The sequence below is a fragment of the Elgaria multicarinata genome, chromosome 8, assembly GCF_023053635.1.
Source record: "Elgaria multicarinata webbii isolate HBS135686 ecotype San Diego chromosome 8, rElgMul1.1.pri, whole genome shotgun sequence".
NCBI lineage: Eukaryota > Metazoa > Chordata > Lepidosauria > Squamata > Anguidae > Elgaria > Elgaria multicarinata.
Window position 1 is genome coordinate 82764734 of NC_086178.1, and position 17241 is coordinate 82781974.

The following is a 17241-nucleotide window of genomic DNA, read 5'->3' on the forward strand; positions in this document are numbered from 1 at the left end:
AAGTGGAAGCAGAAAGCCCTTGGAAGGTAGCAGCATTTTTAAAAGATAAATGTAGAGAAGCTCAAGAAGAAAAAGATGAAATGGTTGTACTATACCATGCTCAACTGCTGCTCTGCAGGATAGTACATGGTTAAATTCTACACCCCTTGTCAAATGGGTACCTAATATAAGGCTATCTTTACTTCTTTAAAAACGGCTCTGATTTGGGTGATGTCAGATTTCTTTAGGATGCTGAATTCAACAGAGTACTGAAGGCTTATCAGCATATTTTAGGAATTTCCTAAAGCAACTTTTTACAAAAAGGTGTGGTTCATTCAGGCTATTATTTTTTATATTAAAGTTAGCTACAATTTTACAGTTACATGTATGTACATTTCCTTGAAAATAACAAAACTGGGGGTTACAATGGGCATGGCTGAGGAAGAATTTTAATATCATTGTTATACTGATTTAAACACACACACCCCAATATGACTCAAAGTTATGAGTATTTGGAAAATATTGTAGATTATGTTCACTACCTTCAATCTGTTGATCTGATAACTAATTGTATATGGTGGTAAGAGGCCTCTAATGTTTCGTAAGTCTTGGAGTTGTTATATCTCTGCACCTGCTTTTAAGCTGGAACTAATAGCTTTGAAGATCAAGTATAGCAAGTTCATGTGAGTGGCTGATGTACTGACCACAAACTGCTAGGGCATCTTCTTCCTAACCATGCTGTGCACCTTAGGGTTGAATATCTTATTACTCTGCTGTAGTTTCATGGCCAAACAGTGATGTGAGTGGCTGTTAATTGATTCCAATAGTTATTAAAGTTGACTTTAAGACTTGATGACAAAATGCTAACTGGTGTAATTAAGTTCTTCTTTGCCAGCAGAAAGAGTACAAAGTCCAGCTCTACCCTGTCTATTCAACCATAAATGGTTATTTGGTCAACAAGTGACTGCAGGAAGGGATGCTTTACAGCTTTGTTTTTTAGCTTTATAACTAACATGGTGTAAGACTTAAATGTTAAGTGAACACCTTAAAATGTAGAGTCAGTGTGACAAATGTGTATTTAAAAATCTGGGCATTGTAGAGGTACACTAACCAGAAAGCAAGACAAGTTTGGGGATGTCTTCCTTATTGACTGCACACTAAGAGCAAAGTTGGGTTTGCCATTTTGTGATATGTGAAATTGGCCCATTCAATATTTGCATGTATTTATAATATGGTTTAGGACACTTATATAGCTCTAAAGATTTCCACTAGAGGGATGTTGACCTAGTAAATTAGATAAAATGTTTACTAACACAATAAAAGGGTCAAATAGATTTAATAGATTCAGACTTGATAGAGCTTGTTCTCTGTTATGAAATGTTCAGTAAATACTTGTCTTTCCAACTGGTCCATGTGACTTAGTAAATGCTGCTCTAATAAACTAAATCTCTTCAATTTCTTTTCTTTCTTTTTATTGCCCTGAGAGTGCTGAAACTCCTATTTAATAAATGCACATTTTGATGGCAGCTGCCCCTGCTTCTCAATGAGTATTACAGTGCTCAGCCAGAGGGATAGATAGTGTCATTGAAGAAGTGGAAAATAGCTCCCCCCACCCCTGAGTAAGGATGTGAAAAAACAAAACTTGATTTTATCCAATTTCTCCAAATTCCAGTTAAAAGTTTGTTCTGTGTCCGTATCAGATTACATTCTTTTTTCCTTTTCACGTGAACATCTGTGTGAAATTTTGTGCATACTTTCCAAACGTACACATCAGTGGTGCACATCTTTGCTATGGGCAGATTCATCTTCCATAGATTATAGTGTGTTTTTGTGCATTTTTCTAAAGTAAACATTTTTCATGTGCATTTTTCAAATGTATGCATGCTGTTAAATGAATTTTGATAAGGCCAAGAATGGCATTGCAAGCTCAGAAATGTATGGACTGCAGATTGTGTTCAAGTCTATATTCAGTTCAAGAGGTGTGAACTGGGTAGATTTTGATCACAAATGAACTGAAATGAATTTCTCATATATTCCTACCCCTGGACTTGTTCACTCTTGGCAACTGTCACTAAGACTCAGGGAGGGGTGGAGTGAGGTAGAGAGAGAAGTCAGCCTCTCATTTTGTACTGAGCCAGGAAACATTCAGAAGTAGTTAGAATCGAACTTTCTGCTTCAAAGTGTCCCTAAAACATGGCAGAAGTTATCCTGTTTGACCTCCTCAATTCAGAGGACTCATGGAACGGGAAGAGGTTGTTTTCTTGCTGGACTTTAGGCTCTGCTGTTCCTAGGTTAAATAACACTGAAGGAACACCTTTGATGCTTCCTTCCCCTGTCAGTTTTGCAATGTTGCCAAGTTGCGTGGGCTGAGCAGTATTGCAAAACCTAGAAAAGTAAAGAATGTGGCCCACTGGTTTTTATTTAGAACCAATGACAACAGACTGGCAGCTCAGAATCAAACATACTTTAAAGCTAATTGATAGAAGTTCATTTTTATATTAAGTACCCAAACTACCTGTAGAACGTTGGGGGAAAAAAGGTTAATGCAGATGGTACACTCAAGAGCCACTGAGCCAGCAAGCTAGCAACTGCACAACTCACCTACCCTTAAGGCCAACCCTGGCTGTAGGGGTACTTAGTGATCATCTCTTCCTGCTTCTGACCACACTCAGGCCATAGCTAGATGGGGCTTTATCCTGGGGTGAACCCCAGGATCGTCCCTGTGCATCCATGTGATGCACAGGGGATCCCAGGATCAGGGAGGGATGATCCCTCCCTTGCCCCAGGATCTCGCGCTTGGCCCCGGTTTTTCCACAGTCCCGGGTTGAGCCTGAGACCGCAGAACATGTGGGTGGGTGCCGCGGGTTGACCCGGCTCCATACGATTCCTCGTGTGGAGCCAGGAGCTGCACCCATAGGGGTCAGGGTGGGGGGAGAGTGGGGAAAGTAATTTAAATTTTAAAGAAGACTTAACTTTTGCACACCAGCGTTCGTGCGCTGCTGGTCCTTTAAAATTTTTTTTAAAATGCTGGGTGCGACGCCTCTCCTTCTGAGGTCATCGTGCATCGCATATAAACAGAGGAGGGATCTTGCATTAAACACAACATGAGATCTTCCCTTCTCCGTTGCGTGACAATGGGTAAGTCTAGCTAAGGCCTCAGTGCTTGGCACAGAGTGAGGGAACAAGTCTTCTGCAAGTGTCACAGATCTTGAGGTGGGAGGCGGTGGTGTTGCATGTCTGTCTGATACATTAAAAAGTTTCTGTGATGTATGTAGAATGAAGTGAGAAGGAAGTTGTACATCCATTCAAACTTGTCACAATGTTCCTGAACCTGTTCAAAAGCTCATCACCTTGTTGAGAACCAAAACAGGTGGCAGAGTCATGGAGTATCTACAGCTGTATATTCTGGGTCACTTTGCGTGCAGGTGACTGCTCAGTTAAGCAATAATTAAGCACCTCTGGCTGCCTATCATTTTGTTTACTTTGTAACACTGAAAAGCAAATAGCATTTTGATCGTGTTGCTAAAGCAGACTGGAATTCTTGATAGGGACTTCACAAAACAAAGGAGGAAAATGTCTAAGACAAAGACTTGCAATGGAGTGCTTTAAAATTAAAGGGGCAATTAGTAGTCCGGGTCAATAATGGATATCGGTGGGCACCAGGCAGTGGTTATTCTGCAGGACTCTAATGGGTACATCAGCTGCTCTTTTCCTGATACAGGAACATCCTTTTCCCATAGTGTGGCGTTTTTTCTGGCTGGGTTGCCTCTCTTCTGTTATGTTTGAAGGGACCTAGCAAAATGGGCTAAACTCTGTTTTGCTGGATGTTAATGCAAGGTATTGATCTGCTGAAGCATCCAATGAAGTAATGCTATTCTTAATGCCTGAGTGATGATATTTGAGGATTGTAATGTTGGCTGTTTCACTCAGGAAATAGGTAGAAGGGTTTCTGTAAAAGATAGGCAGGTAGAAAAGGTTGACAAAAGAAGTGGATGTGTAAGTTGTGGGAACTTGCTTTGTACTAAGGTTGTTGTTAAAAGAAAATTATGTGAATGTTTTAATGTTTCCAGGCCCATTCAGGGATCTTATTAGGTCCTATGACTGCATTTACTGTAAAGATATCAATACTGTAGCATTGATCTGTGGTGTTTGCATCATTGTGCCCAGAAAAGGGAATGAGTTATTGGTCTTTGCTCACTTCATTATTTGCAGCATATATTATATTTCTCTTCTGATCTACCTTTTATGAATGTTGTTGTTCATTGAAGAGCTGAAATACATGAAGAGATACATGAAGTTAGGAAGATAAAATACATTTCTCAACAAGCCAAGTCAATTTAGAAAATAAATCTTTGCAAGTACAGTCCTTTTCTGTAGACTGTTTAAGATGGAGATTCTCAAACTGATCCATGGACTACTGCTGGGTCCATGGAAAAGTGGCAAAACAGTCAAGAATATCTAACTTTGGTCCTGCACTTGATTCATCTTTGCTGACAGCAGAGATTAAGGCTATATATATTTGAATAGGCTAACAAGGCCCTTGCTGAGAGCCTATGATTTTCATAATATAATGCTGGTGTATATAAATTTTTCCTTAATTTTTTACCAGTTAAAGGAGCCCTTTGCAGCAGCCTGGCTTAGGTCTTGTGATCTTCACAATGACATGTTGTTGTTTTAAATGATAATACAGGCACTTGAGACAAATGCAATTAAAACGTGAGCTATGCACAGGTGTTTTTTTTTAACAAGCACTTTTCAAATGGTCGTATAGAAGTATTTAAAGAAAGAAATAAATTAATAAAATAAGTGTTAGACTCACTTTGGTATTGTCTGTTCAGTCTGATTACTAACAGGTGGCTACATCTATTGTCATGTGAGCAAACTTCCCCTTATGCAATGGGACTTTCCTTTCCTCTTCTGTCCTCTATTCCCCACCCCCAACTAGTGCAGGAGGGAGAGTTTGCTCCATCAGTGGTGTCTTTTGGCAGATGGACATCACTGGATATGACCCTGAGACTAGTATAAAGGGTGGTGGAGATGAGAAAACTTCAAGTTTGTGAGCATTTTAAAGAAAATCCTTAAATTTGTAAATATCGTCTCAGAATGGAGCAGTTTTATAAACTGCTTTGAAGATGCAGCTGTATTTGAATGTAATCCTCACAAGTAGAATCTGATATTCAACTAGTATCATTTTGTTACAAAATGGCAGACATTTAAAGAAGTGTATTGCTTTAAAAAATATTGTATAAATTGGTAAGAAGCACAAAACCTTAGCAGGAAGAGGCATCTCCTTGCTTAGTGCTGTAAAAACAGGAAGGAGGAAGTCCATTGCAAATCTGGGTTTACTGATTATCAGTTGACGTTACACTACAAAGGATGTCCATTAACAATCATCAGTGTGATACATTGCTTATCCAGACTGAACAATAACTGCTCTAGTGTCACTACTACAGAATATTGACCCTGGTTATAGGAAGTAATGTTAACTAACAAACTGTACTCAGCCCTTTCCTGCTTGTAGAAACAGGATACTATTAGTGAGAACAATTCAGAAAAACTGCACATACAGGAAAATGTGACAAGTCAAGTATAAAGGCAGAACTAAGATTAATAAATTATCTTCCCCTGTTTGTAGAATTTAAGCAAATGCCATTCTTTTGGCATGCGGTAATCTTCTAAATAGAGTACTGACATATTTTAAAACAGGGATGGAAGAGTTGGGCTCATAGATAGCGTCTGCAAATTAAAAAGTCTGTTTAGAGATTAAGATTAGGTCCATATTAAATCTGTTGTTGAATTGCAGGAAACACCTGGACATCATTTTAAAAAGGATTTTAAAGGAGTGTGTTCAAAAACTACACGGAATGTAGGAAGAATTAACATTGGGAGTGGTGATTAGTGGCAAATATATATCGGTAGGTTGTCAGACAGGAAACTGTGGCAAGGTTTCCTGAGAAATTGCTACAATAATTTAATGTTTGTTACACTGTCACATTAGGGATATACTGTTTGGACAGCATCCAATTTCAAATGCTACATCTTGTATTTGGAGTTTCACTGAGTTCTGTGTGGATGTTTGAAAACTTCCTCTTGTATGTATAATTCACAATCAAGTTCTAACTGTATTTTTATGGGGGCAGGCATGGATTTTCCTCCATGTTTTGCTACGTTTTTGTATTTCCCCCCTTAAAGTAGAAGCTGGTCGCATTTATGGAAGGGGCTGTTAACTTAATTTTGAAAACTCCTGGGGTGTCTATAAATGTTTAGCTCTGTAATGGATGGGTATATTTTCTCCTAAAATAGAAAACTTAAGATGATGATTCTGTCATCTTCTTAAGCCCACATCATAACATTAATGTATGAAAAATGCGGAAGAACATTATTTTAGCATCACTCATAAAATGCTAGAGAATTTCACCCCCTCCTCATAGCTCTTTTGACTGCTATCTGTTATGCCTAAATTCCTTTTCTTCAATTTGCTGTAATGTGTTCTTTTTAAGCCAAATGAGAACTCTGGTTGTTTTAATTTTCCTAAAGTTGCCTGGCTACCAGTTATATAATATATATAATGCACATTTTGATATGCACATTAAAATTTTATTAATCCCCAATCTTGGGGTTAAAATTACATCCATGGCACAATTTTCACGGCACAATTTACACAGAAGTAGTTGTAGACCTTCTAGGACATTGTTTGCTACTCTGCAGGTGACAATATTCCTAAATTACTATTTACAGTTTTCTTTTTGGACATAGAAAGTGCCTGAAGCAGAAGATTTTCCACAAATCTTTGGCTGTGGAATTTTTTGTCCCAGTTAAACTAACATGTTGGGGTAAGATTTTTCCAACAAAAACTAACCCAGGGAAGTGAATTTGAGTGTCCTTAAATGTTGTTGTTGTTGTTTAAAACCAAAAAGAGCCTGGGACAAAAAATTACCCCAAGAAATCTATTGATTTTTCTTGTTGAGATTCTTTTTTTGTTTCAGTTACTATGACCATATTCGGGGTTTTCAAACAACACATTATCTAGAGCAGTTGATGCCCTCTGAAACCACACCTTTCCTTTAGTTTGGGGACATCTTACGATATGGAGAAATATTGGAATTTAGTTTTCAGTAGAAACCCATCCCAAAGATCATTTGTGTAATTCTTTTTAATGGGTCTGGGTCTTGGTGCTTCATAACACAGCTTTAAATTGCCTGCTAAGCTGCATTAAACGTATCTGCACATTATGCTTATTTTGATTTTAAATTATTTTTGGCTGCCTTAAAATGTAAATCTTTTGTGCATGTACAGATGCACATGCATTTCCAAACTCATACCATTACCAAGAAGCTCAGCCATGATGGTTTGTACATATGTAGTGTGTATTTTGTCAGCATTACCCTAGCATCTTGTACAATGTGTGCTGTATGTTTCTGTTTTGGGAACGGCTGCATGAACAAGGAACCCATAGCAGTTAGGAGCAATCCTAATTGTAGTTTGCTAGGCTGTCTACTTTTATTGTAACTGAAATTCATAATCTGTATCCTTTACCCTAATCGAGTTAGGTCTGCAATGTATGAAGTACGGGAAATCTGGATAAACGCAAATGCCTTGCTAACCTCCTGGATACCATCTTAATCAGATGATCCATGAGGGTAAGTTAAATTAGCCAATGTAAAGCCATGGCATGAAACATTGTCCAATTCTGAATACTCTTCAGAATTAAAGTACCACCTGGGTACCCCTTATCCCTTCATTCTAAGAACCTCTACCTGAGAGGGGAGGGGGCGTGGCTCTGTAGTAGAGCATTTGCTTTGCATAAAGATGATCCCAGGTTCGATCTCAACATCTCCATGTAGGGCAGGAAAACTCATGCCTGAAACCCTGGGGAGCCACTCCCAGTCAGTGTCAACAGTACTGGGCTAGATGGACCAATAAGGCAGATTTCAATGTTCCTAGTGTCTCCTAGAACTATAGTGTTTGTAATACATAGCCAGCTAGATTTTTATTCAGTCAAAAAGCCAGGAGTCTCTGGAATTCTAAGATTAATAGCTTGGACTCAATGTATTGATCCCTACCCTGAGTCCACCCTTTTGTGCTCTTTTCCTGAACTCTATAACTGCCCTAGTGGCCAACTGCTCACTGGGACTCAGCATGGACAGACTACCTGCTTTGTGGCTTCCAAGAACTGCCTAGGCTTGTCTGTCTGCCCATTTGTCATGATCTTACTTCCTAGCGCTGCCCTTCCCTCTGAGGCCAAACCCATATTTCCAGATTGCGTGCACCTCCTCTTGCGTGCACGACCTTCGGACTACATCCATTTCAGCAGGGTTGCCCACCCACACTGGATGTTTGGTTGCTTGTCATAATAAAGGATGTGAGGGGGAGCCTCCACTTCCTGTGTGTTGCATTCATGGGGTTACAGATCTTGGTGGCTTGCCCTCTTGGACTTGTGGGGCAACTATGTCTCACAGTTGGGTGATGCTGTTGCGGACTTTAAGCTCAATGGTTTGCTTCCTAGCGGACAAACTAGGAGCACAGAGCACTGGGCTGAGGTTTTAAGACAGCCATAATCTGAAGTTTAGCTAGCTTCCCACTCTTACCTTCATTTTCTGGTCCTCTTGCCTTTTTCTGTGTTTTTAATTTTTATTTTGGTACATTCTTGACCCAGGAGAGTTTTACAGCCGTTCATTCTAAATCTTAGTTTTGACTTGCCGACTGCACTGTGCAGGGCTCAATGGCTCAGCCTGATGTTGGTCCCCCAACATTGCCTTTTACCTATCTTTGGATATATCAGCTTTTGTCAGACTGGGTTATGGCACATATTGACTGGGTTCAGACGACACGATAACCAACCAACAATGGTTGGTTATTGTGGCATCTGTCAGGACTTTTTCACACCATGGTTAGTAATTCAGCCAAAATAACCAACGCTGTGAAGAGTTGATTATTTTGAACAGCTGTTGGTTATCATGTCATGTGTTGAGCACCATTAACTATTTCATTGTACACAGTTTGTTATTTTCGGCGACTACAGAGTCCAGTTTGCTCTAAGCATGGATAAGAAGCAACTAAGGGATTGGTGTTTTGGGGTAGATTCCAGGAGGGACCTACAACTTATTAAAAATTCTAAATTCTCTCGGTGGTTCCCTCTTCTAAAAACAGAACACTATAGAGCATGTTATCTGTCCAAAATGAGGCCACTGCCCCTGAGAAATGCTTTCATTGAATTGAGGTTTCAAGTGATGCCAACTGCAGTGCTGGATGGACGCTACCACAAGGTACCATTTGAATCGAGATTATGTATCTGTAGTCAACAACAAGTGGAAGACATAGCACACTATATGTTAACTTGCCCTCTGTATAGGGACCGAAGAGAGAGACTCCTGAAACCGCTGCTGACATATGGAGGCATGAATGCCCAAGCAGAAACAGTTCTCTTCTTCCTTAGTGATACCAACAGTTATGTCACTCATAAAGTGGCCCTGTTTGCACTGGCAGCGAAAAAGGTTAGGAAGAGAGAACTTGATAAAATTGCTATAAACTGCCACGGAGACTCAAAGTGCTGAGCGAAATGAGAGCTTTAGTCATAGTAAATTTAAGCTTGGTTGTATGGCTCTCTTGGTTATTTTAAACTACTGTGTACTTTTATAGTTGCATGCTTTTCTATGGATGTATTTGTCATGGCCTTCGGCTAGCACAATAAACTGATGATTGATTGATTGATTGATTGATTGACTACAGAGTCCCCTGACAAGTGCAATGAAAGCGGTGGCTGCTGCTCTAGTCCAGCCAGCAGAACTCACAATGGCTGATGGGATACCAGCAGGAGGACTGAGTGGGGAGAGAGGGTGGGGAATGTGTCAAACAAACACACTGTTGACTAATAGTCAACTTGAAGTTGGCCTTATTCCACACCAGAGTTGATTATAATCATGTCATGTGGGGAGTAACCCCTCGTTAATCAACTGTGGAGTTGACTATTAACACACCATTTATTGTGTTGTCTGAACGCAGCCATTGTAGTCCTTAGTCCCATTCAGACCAGGGGCTGAAATTGTGTGATCCAGAGGCTAGTAGAAGCCAGGATAGCTTGTATCCACTGTGAGGTTCCACGTAAGCATGATCAATTAGGAAGTGAAGATTTTTACCTCCCCTTTCCTCTGAAAAGGGTAAATATACCCATTTTCTACTCAGTCTACCAAGTCAAAAAATGTAGAAAGTTAAAAGAAGCCCCCACTCGCTTTTTCCTTCCACCACCAGTTATCATCAACAACATTAATGTCCTCTCTGAAGCAAATTGTTTGGGAATTATATTACACAGTGGTAAACCAGCTCTTGACCAGGAATGAAATTGCACCCTCCCACCCATGTTCTCCAGCAACTGGTGTACATAGGCTTACTGCCTCTGCTACTGGAGGTGACATAGAGCCATCAGGACTAGTAGCCATTGGTAGCTTTCTCTTCCATGAATTTTTCTAAACACGTTTTAAAGCCATCCAGGTTTGTGCTCATCACTACATCTTGTGGTAGTGAATTCCATAGTTTAACTATGTGCTATGAGAAGAAGTACTTCCTTTTATCTGTCCTGAACCTCCCATTAATCAGCTTCATAAGATGACCCCGGGTTCTAGTATTTTGAGAGAGGGAGAAAAATGTCTCCCTATCCACATTCTCCACACCATGCATAATTTTGTACACCTCTATCATGTCTCCCTGTAGCCTTCTTTTTTCCCCAAGATAAACATGTATTGTAACCTTCGCTCATCGGGGAGATGATCCAGTCCCTTGATCATTTTAGTTGTCCTTTTCTGCACTTTTTCCATCTCTGCAATCTTTTCTAAGTGTGATTGCACCATAGATTTGCATAAAGGCAGTATGATATTGGCAATTTTATTCTCCATTCCTTTTCTAATTATGCCTAAGATGGCATTTGCCTTTTTTAACAGCAGCCGCGCACTGCTTTGACACTTTCATTGAGCTGTTCACCACAACCCCGAGTTTTCTTTCTTGGTTGGTCACCACTAGCTCAAATCCCAGTGTAGATATCAAGCCAGAAGGTGCTTGACAGGGGATATAGTCCTCTACATACCTATTTACTTTCTAAGAGACGCTCTTGGGTGGGTTCTGTTTTTTATCCCCCTTAAAAAGCTCCATCTTGGTTGATGCTGGATAAAAAAAAGAAAGATAGTGCAAAAACAGTAATGGTCAGAAAGATTTGGTAGTGTGTGTTGGATACCTTGATGGATCCAAGTAGCTACACAGTATACCTACAGATGTCAGTTGAGTCTTCTTTACTGCTCTGGACAGTTCTTTATGTTTTGGAGATGGGCCCTGGAAATCTATCAAATAGTTTGTTCCACGTTCCATGTTATACAAGAAGCAAGCACTTTACAATATTGCAATATGAGCTGCTCCTCACTACAGTAAGCGCTGTATAACCCATGCCAAATTTTAATATCTTTTATTGTAGCTCTTTCATTTTATTTAGTAAGTAGCACCTTGTGTGGAACAGTGATGCCCTCTAGTGTTCACATTGTATTTATGAAGGTAAATAAAATATTAAGAAGAATAAAACAGAAGCATAATCAAAGTAAGAAATCAGATTAAATATAAATATTGTGCTGCTTTATTATATGCAGAATTTCATATTGATAAATGACTATATGATTATATAATAAAATAACTCTTTTGAAATAAATGCAACACATTGTATGACTGGAATTGTGACACCATAAATAATAATTAGATCTCATGTTCTGAGAACTGAATAGTGTGTGCATATTTGCATTTGCTGTTCTCTCTTTGACTCAGTTTGACACAGTAGTTGTGCTACCACACTGTAAGGTTCTATTTCTGGCCACCCACCTGGAAGACCATGTCTTGTTTATAAACCTTGTTGATTTCACATAAGCCTTTTTCTGCTCAGGATTGCCACCTTGGAGGAAATAAATTGGAATCCATACGAATCTTGTGTTGGCTCTTGTTTGCTTATATGTTGAGATCATTAACCTGGAGGGAAATGGAAAGCAAACAACATAATAGAAATATTTATGACTTTTCTTTCAGAAGTCTCTTCTGCAAGTTAGAGTTAAATAGGTGACAGAAGGAAGCATAAACGAAGTTGGATATAAGTAAGCTGCCAAACATGAGAGTAATGAATTAGTAAGTTGTTAAACTGAGCGCTTACAGCTGGGGTTTTTTAAACCCTGCATTGTGCTAATGTATGATCATTCATTTTTATAATATTTATACTTCTCATCCATGCCAGCATCCAAAGCAATGTACAAAATGACACAAAATAACACAATGTAAACTTTTAAATCTAACTTATTCAGCTTCTTTTGAATTACTTGAAGTTGAACAACAGTAGTGCTTCATGAACTGCTCACTTTCTGTGTCAGTAAAGTAAATCATTGATAGCATTCATCTGTTTTTGTGAATGTGTCTACTAATACATGTTAAACATTATTTCAATTATCTCTCAATAATCCTTAGGGAAAATTCATTAAAATTGTTACATTAATGCCAGTGTGTCTGTCAAGGATAGCAAATATAAGCAACACCAAATGTTGTAGAAATTGTAATCAACAAGGCGTAGGTATTGATATTTGGTGGTCATAGCCTGTTATGTTGCAGTTTGGGAACATTATATTCTCAGAAATGACAAGCATTATATATCAGACTAGATATGTTATACCATCATTGGCTCTATTCACAATATGGGAAGAACAAAATGTAAACATGATATTTAAGGAATAAATCATGTTCATGCTGATAACAACCTGCAGGTAATAGCTAAAAGTTGGAAGACTATAGAATTTCTAATATTGAAATCTTGGTACACAGTAAATAATCTTGACAGAGGCATATCAAAATACCTTATTTCCCCAAAATATAGTACAATTTTCTTTTATTTACCAGGATATCTGCAGCAATATTTGCCAAAGCCCTTCCTTGGTTTATTGAAAAGAGACTAAATATAATTTGTTATAAAGCAGAACAATAAAGAAAACTTCCAAGCAGCAAATGGATTCCACCTATATTTTTGTTTGTAAATTTAAGGTGGATGCGAAAGGTATTACCTTCTGTCAGTAGTAAGATTTAACATTGTTTGTATTTGGAAAATTATTTTTAAAATTAAAAGAAAAAAAGTATCTAGCAGGTCATTGCCGTTTGGAGAGAATAGAGATATATCTTACTCCATGTGGTGACAGATGAAAGTTCGTCTTAATAGAAACTTCTGATATTGTTTCATGACTCATTATGAGAAATAATTACCATAGCTCCCACAAGGTGGTGCAGTTCCCATGTGTAGTACAAAAATACATGCTATAACGGATAGTTTTGTTTTGTGTTGTTATATTGTATAGCAAGCAGCCTGTGAAATGGTTGTGCTTTTGCATATATTGTACATCGGATTTAGATTAGGTGATCTTCTGAGGAAATAAAAAGACCTTTGAGACAACAGGTAAATACTACATTTGTGCTGGACATTTGGATGAGCATGATGTCACAGCACAAAACTGCGGTGCCTGGGAATTTATCCATACTGGATGTATGATTTTATTTTTCTTGTCAGGAATCCACTTTATCCCTTCTCTCTCCCCCTGCCCCAGTGCCTTGGCCTTCTGCCTGCAAAATAGGGTTCAAAATACTTTTTTCTTCTCCAGTGCACAGCAAATGTATTATCATTATACATTGACCCAGTTCGCATGTCACGCTAAGCCCAAAATACTGCCTTAATAATGGGCAGCATGCACCCGGCTTTGCTTCCCCCTTTGTGTGAGTGAGCTAACAAGCTGGGATCCCCCATTTATGCATAGCTTTCAGTGACATGTGAAGTGGGAGCAATGAATAATTGCTTGTAAACAAGCCAGGATTCATAACCCAACTTTAAACTTAAACAATTTAGCACATGCTTAACCCTCACCCATTGAAATCCATGTGACTTCAAAATGCCTAACTTTGTCTGGATTGTGCCCTGTGTAGTTTATGGTGCTATGCTCATCAAGGTATCTCCATCTTTCTCTCTGATGGTTTCATTAATATATTCTTGAGTGAATAACTAGCGAGGAAATTGTAAGTAAAAGAGATTCTGTGAAGTTGCCAGCATCTTCTAGGAGCACTAATGTGGAGACAGATAGTTGGAGAAGGAAAGGGTGCTGAGGCATTTTGTAAGGATTGGAGAAATAAAGATAGCAGGAAATATGCTACTCTCTGAAAACATTATTTACAAAAAGTATCATAGATGTTGGGAGATAATGAGTAGGACAAAAAAAATCAATTGCCAAATGGGGTTAAGGTAGGCTGAAGTTACAAGAAACTGAGGCAGGTGACTGATGGTCATGGTAGAAAGAGGAGTTTAAGAATTTGATGCATTGATTTAAGTAAGTAAGTCAGAAATCCATGATACACTTACCTGGAAATACATCCCTTTTAACTCAGTGAGGCTTACTTCTGAGTAGACATGTATATGGGTGCACTGTAAATTACCTTGATTTTTTTTTTAAAAAAAAGTATTTTCCGATAAATATAACTGTTTAAAAATGGCTTACTTTATAATATAAAGTTTATAAAAGAATGTAAATAAAATTGAGTCCTGACAGGTTGGGAGCATCAGCCGAACAGTTTGGGAGTTCTAGAAAAATATGCCCTCCGCTTTCGTGGCTTGGTATGGTTTTGGAAAAGCATTTCCCCTTAATTTCAGCATACACAGCAGTCACTGTTTAGAGTTTGCCTTTTAATGTATTTTGGCTTCTGATGGCTTCACTTGGATTTTTTCTATGCACGTGTATTGCCAACGTTGGTTGTTTTGGCTATTTCTAAAATGATCCTCTGGTCCCTCGCGTGCTTCGTGGCTACATTTCCATTTCCTTTTGTTTCTTCCTGCATATGCTCTGCTTCTCAGTGCCAACAGCCTTACTGGTTTGTGAGTGAAAGTTTCAGCTTCATTTGTTGCTTTCTCTCCGCTATTTCTCACAGCAGAGCCACTACTATTTATAAGCTTGGGTATTTATTTGTGTGTGTGCGTATGCAGATATATACAGAAACCAATTAGACTTGCAAAAACGCCAAAAAAAACATCTTGTGGGCTGATGAAAGGTGTGGCAGACTCAGAAGAAAAAGTCCTTCTCGCCTCTTGATTGACCATGGGCAAGTAGGGCTGAAAAGATCATTCCGGAGTTTAATTTTTGCTCTGGACAGGATGGAAAGTTCTTGGTTGTCTATTGAGATTTCCTGGATTAGTTTGGGGCTCATAGACACACAACTAGAAAAAGATCTACCTAGAACAAAACAAGGAGCATATTGTTATCAATGGTCTGTTGCTGATATTTTGTTTTGATGCAGCTGTTTTATGAACTGCATAAGCTGCCTGCAATGCATTCTCATAGATAAAAAGGTGGCGTATAGAATAATCTAAGAAAGAAATACCAAACCTTTTTCACATGTTTATTGATTATAGATACAGGTGTATGCTAAGATGGATATTGTTTTTGTATTATTGCATTTTTTTTAACTTCTATTTGTATAGATAAGTTTCCCTTGGAAGAGGCGAAGCAGCGGAATAAAGCCAAAATGCTCAGTTTTGAAAATCTAAATATTTGAACAATTGGCAGTCATTCTCCACTAGGGGGCTGTTTGGCTAGACAAGAAACATACAAAGTGATGCAATGTGACAGCATACTTGAAAATTATACATTTTGTATAATGGTCCTTTTCTATTTTAATAAAGAATATTTAGGAAATCTTTGTTTGACATGGTGGGAAAAGAGGACCTGTGGACTAGTATTTGAGTGTTAAAGCAGAGATGTGACTGGTTCGACACCTGGATCAATTAAATTAGCAATTAAATTAGTTCAGTCCTCAGATCTTAATTTTTTCATTGTCCAATAGCAATTTTGATCGCATTGATAGCCAACATATTAACTCATATGTAATTTCAGTTTTCTTTTGTTTTAATATTGAACACTTTGTTTTAGTAAAATTCTAATGCATACTAATTGCTACTTGAATTTTATTATTTATATATACTTGACAGGTCTGTGTATGATGATCAACCAAATGCACACCAAAAGTTTATGGAAAAACTAGATGGCTGTATTCGTAACCATGACAGGGAGATTGAAAAGATGTGTAATTTTCACCATCAAGGCTTTGTGGATGCTATTACAGAACTTCTTAAAGTAAGAGCTGATGCAGAAAAATTAAAGGTAAGATGCTACAGTAGTGTTTGTAGTTATTGGAAAATGGTGAAGATTTCTTTGCACTGCATATGTGTTTTCATAATTTCATATTCCTTTTTTAAAGTAAAATATTGACACATTTGTGCACCCACAAACTCTGACTCAATTCTTTGCAACGGTGAGGAGAGAATTATTATTAATTGAACAATGCATTTTATTTTAATTAACAGTGCAGTGATTGTATGATTTATAAAGTATGGCGAATTTAAATATCTTTTAAAAGTTTAGTTTTTTTTTTTTAACGTATATCCAAATCAAACGAGGAATTTTTTTCCTCAGTCACATGTTTGGTTACTTCCCCAAAGAGAAAGTGGAATTGCTGGGATTCTTTAAAAAGATATTGTGAGATTTCCCCAGAAGTAAATTGTGGGACTAGTCCCCTTAGCTCTCTTTACACATTTGCGAGAAAAATATGCACTCCAGACAGAATGAGCGTAGTTCACCAGAGGTTATGATTAGAACAGCATTATATAAAGGATATTCAGATAACAAGAGACCAAATACAGCATCAATGAGGTCATTGAGCATCTTTGTTCAGAAATTAATGAGTTTTTTAATAAACTAGAATGTGCTCCCTTATTATGATGACCTAATGAGTCACTTAATATGTGGGAAAGTCTGAGGTCGAGCTCTGCCTGCACCTGCGGCATTAAAATGTTGCTGTGGCCTGGAGATTTCCACGTTTGATGTTAATCAACCACCCAGTGTTTGCATTCAGCAAAGTATGAATGTTTAATTACCATAAAATGCAATCACCATTTCTTGCAGACAGTGAATGGCACATAGAGCTCATTGAGGTTATCAAAAAGGGACCAGTGGTCAATTGGGTCATTGAGTTGAATTGTTTGACAGACTTAGAGAAACAAATAAAGTTCAAAAATCCCAAGTAAATTTGAGAAGTTTGCCACAGAATCTGTTAGAAAGAACTGTCATAACTAATTGAAGTTAACAAAAAAAAACCAAACCCCTTGGTGATCAAAAGTTCAAGTTCAAGCTGTAGAGTTAATTTGGATTTGCATTTCTTTGTTCT

The 17241-nt window shown here is 38.2% G+C and overlaps 1 protein-coding gene across 7 annotated transcripts in view; it reads left to right on the forward strand.

The window, feature by feature from the left end:
* The window catches only part of EXOC6 (exocyst complex component 6), a 111953-nt gene that overhangs the window by 12895 nt on the left and 81817 nt on the right, over positions 1-17241 (forward strand). For all 7 annotated transcript variants that reach the window (XM_063132873.1, XM_063132868.1, XM_063132870.1 and 4 more), the window contains exon 2: positions 16007-16178. In XM_063132873.1, coding sequence (XP_062988943.1) covers positions 16047-16178 — 132 coding nt within the window. In that variant the 5' untranslated portion in view covers positions 16007-16046. The remainder of the gene's footprint in view (positions 1-16006; positions 16179-17241) is intronic.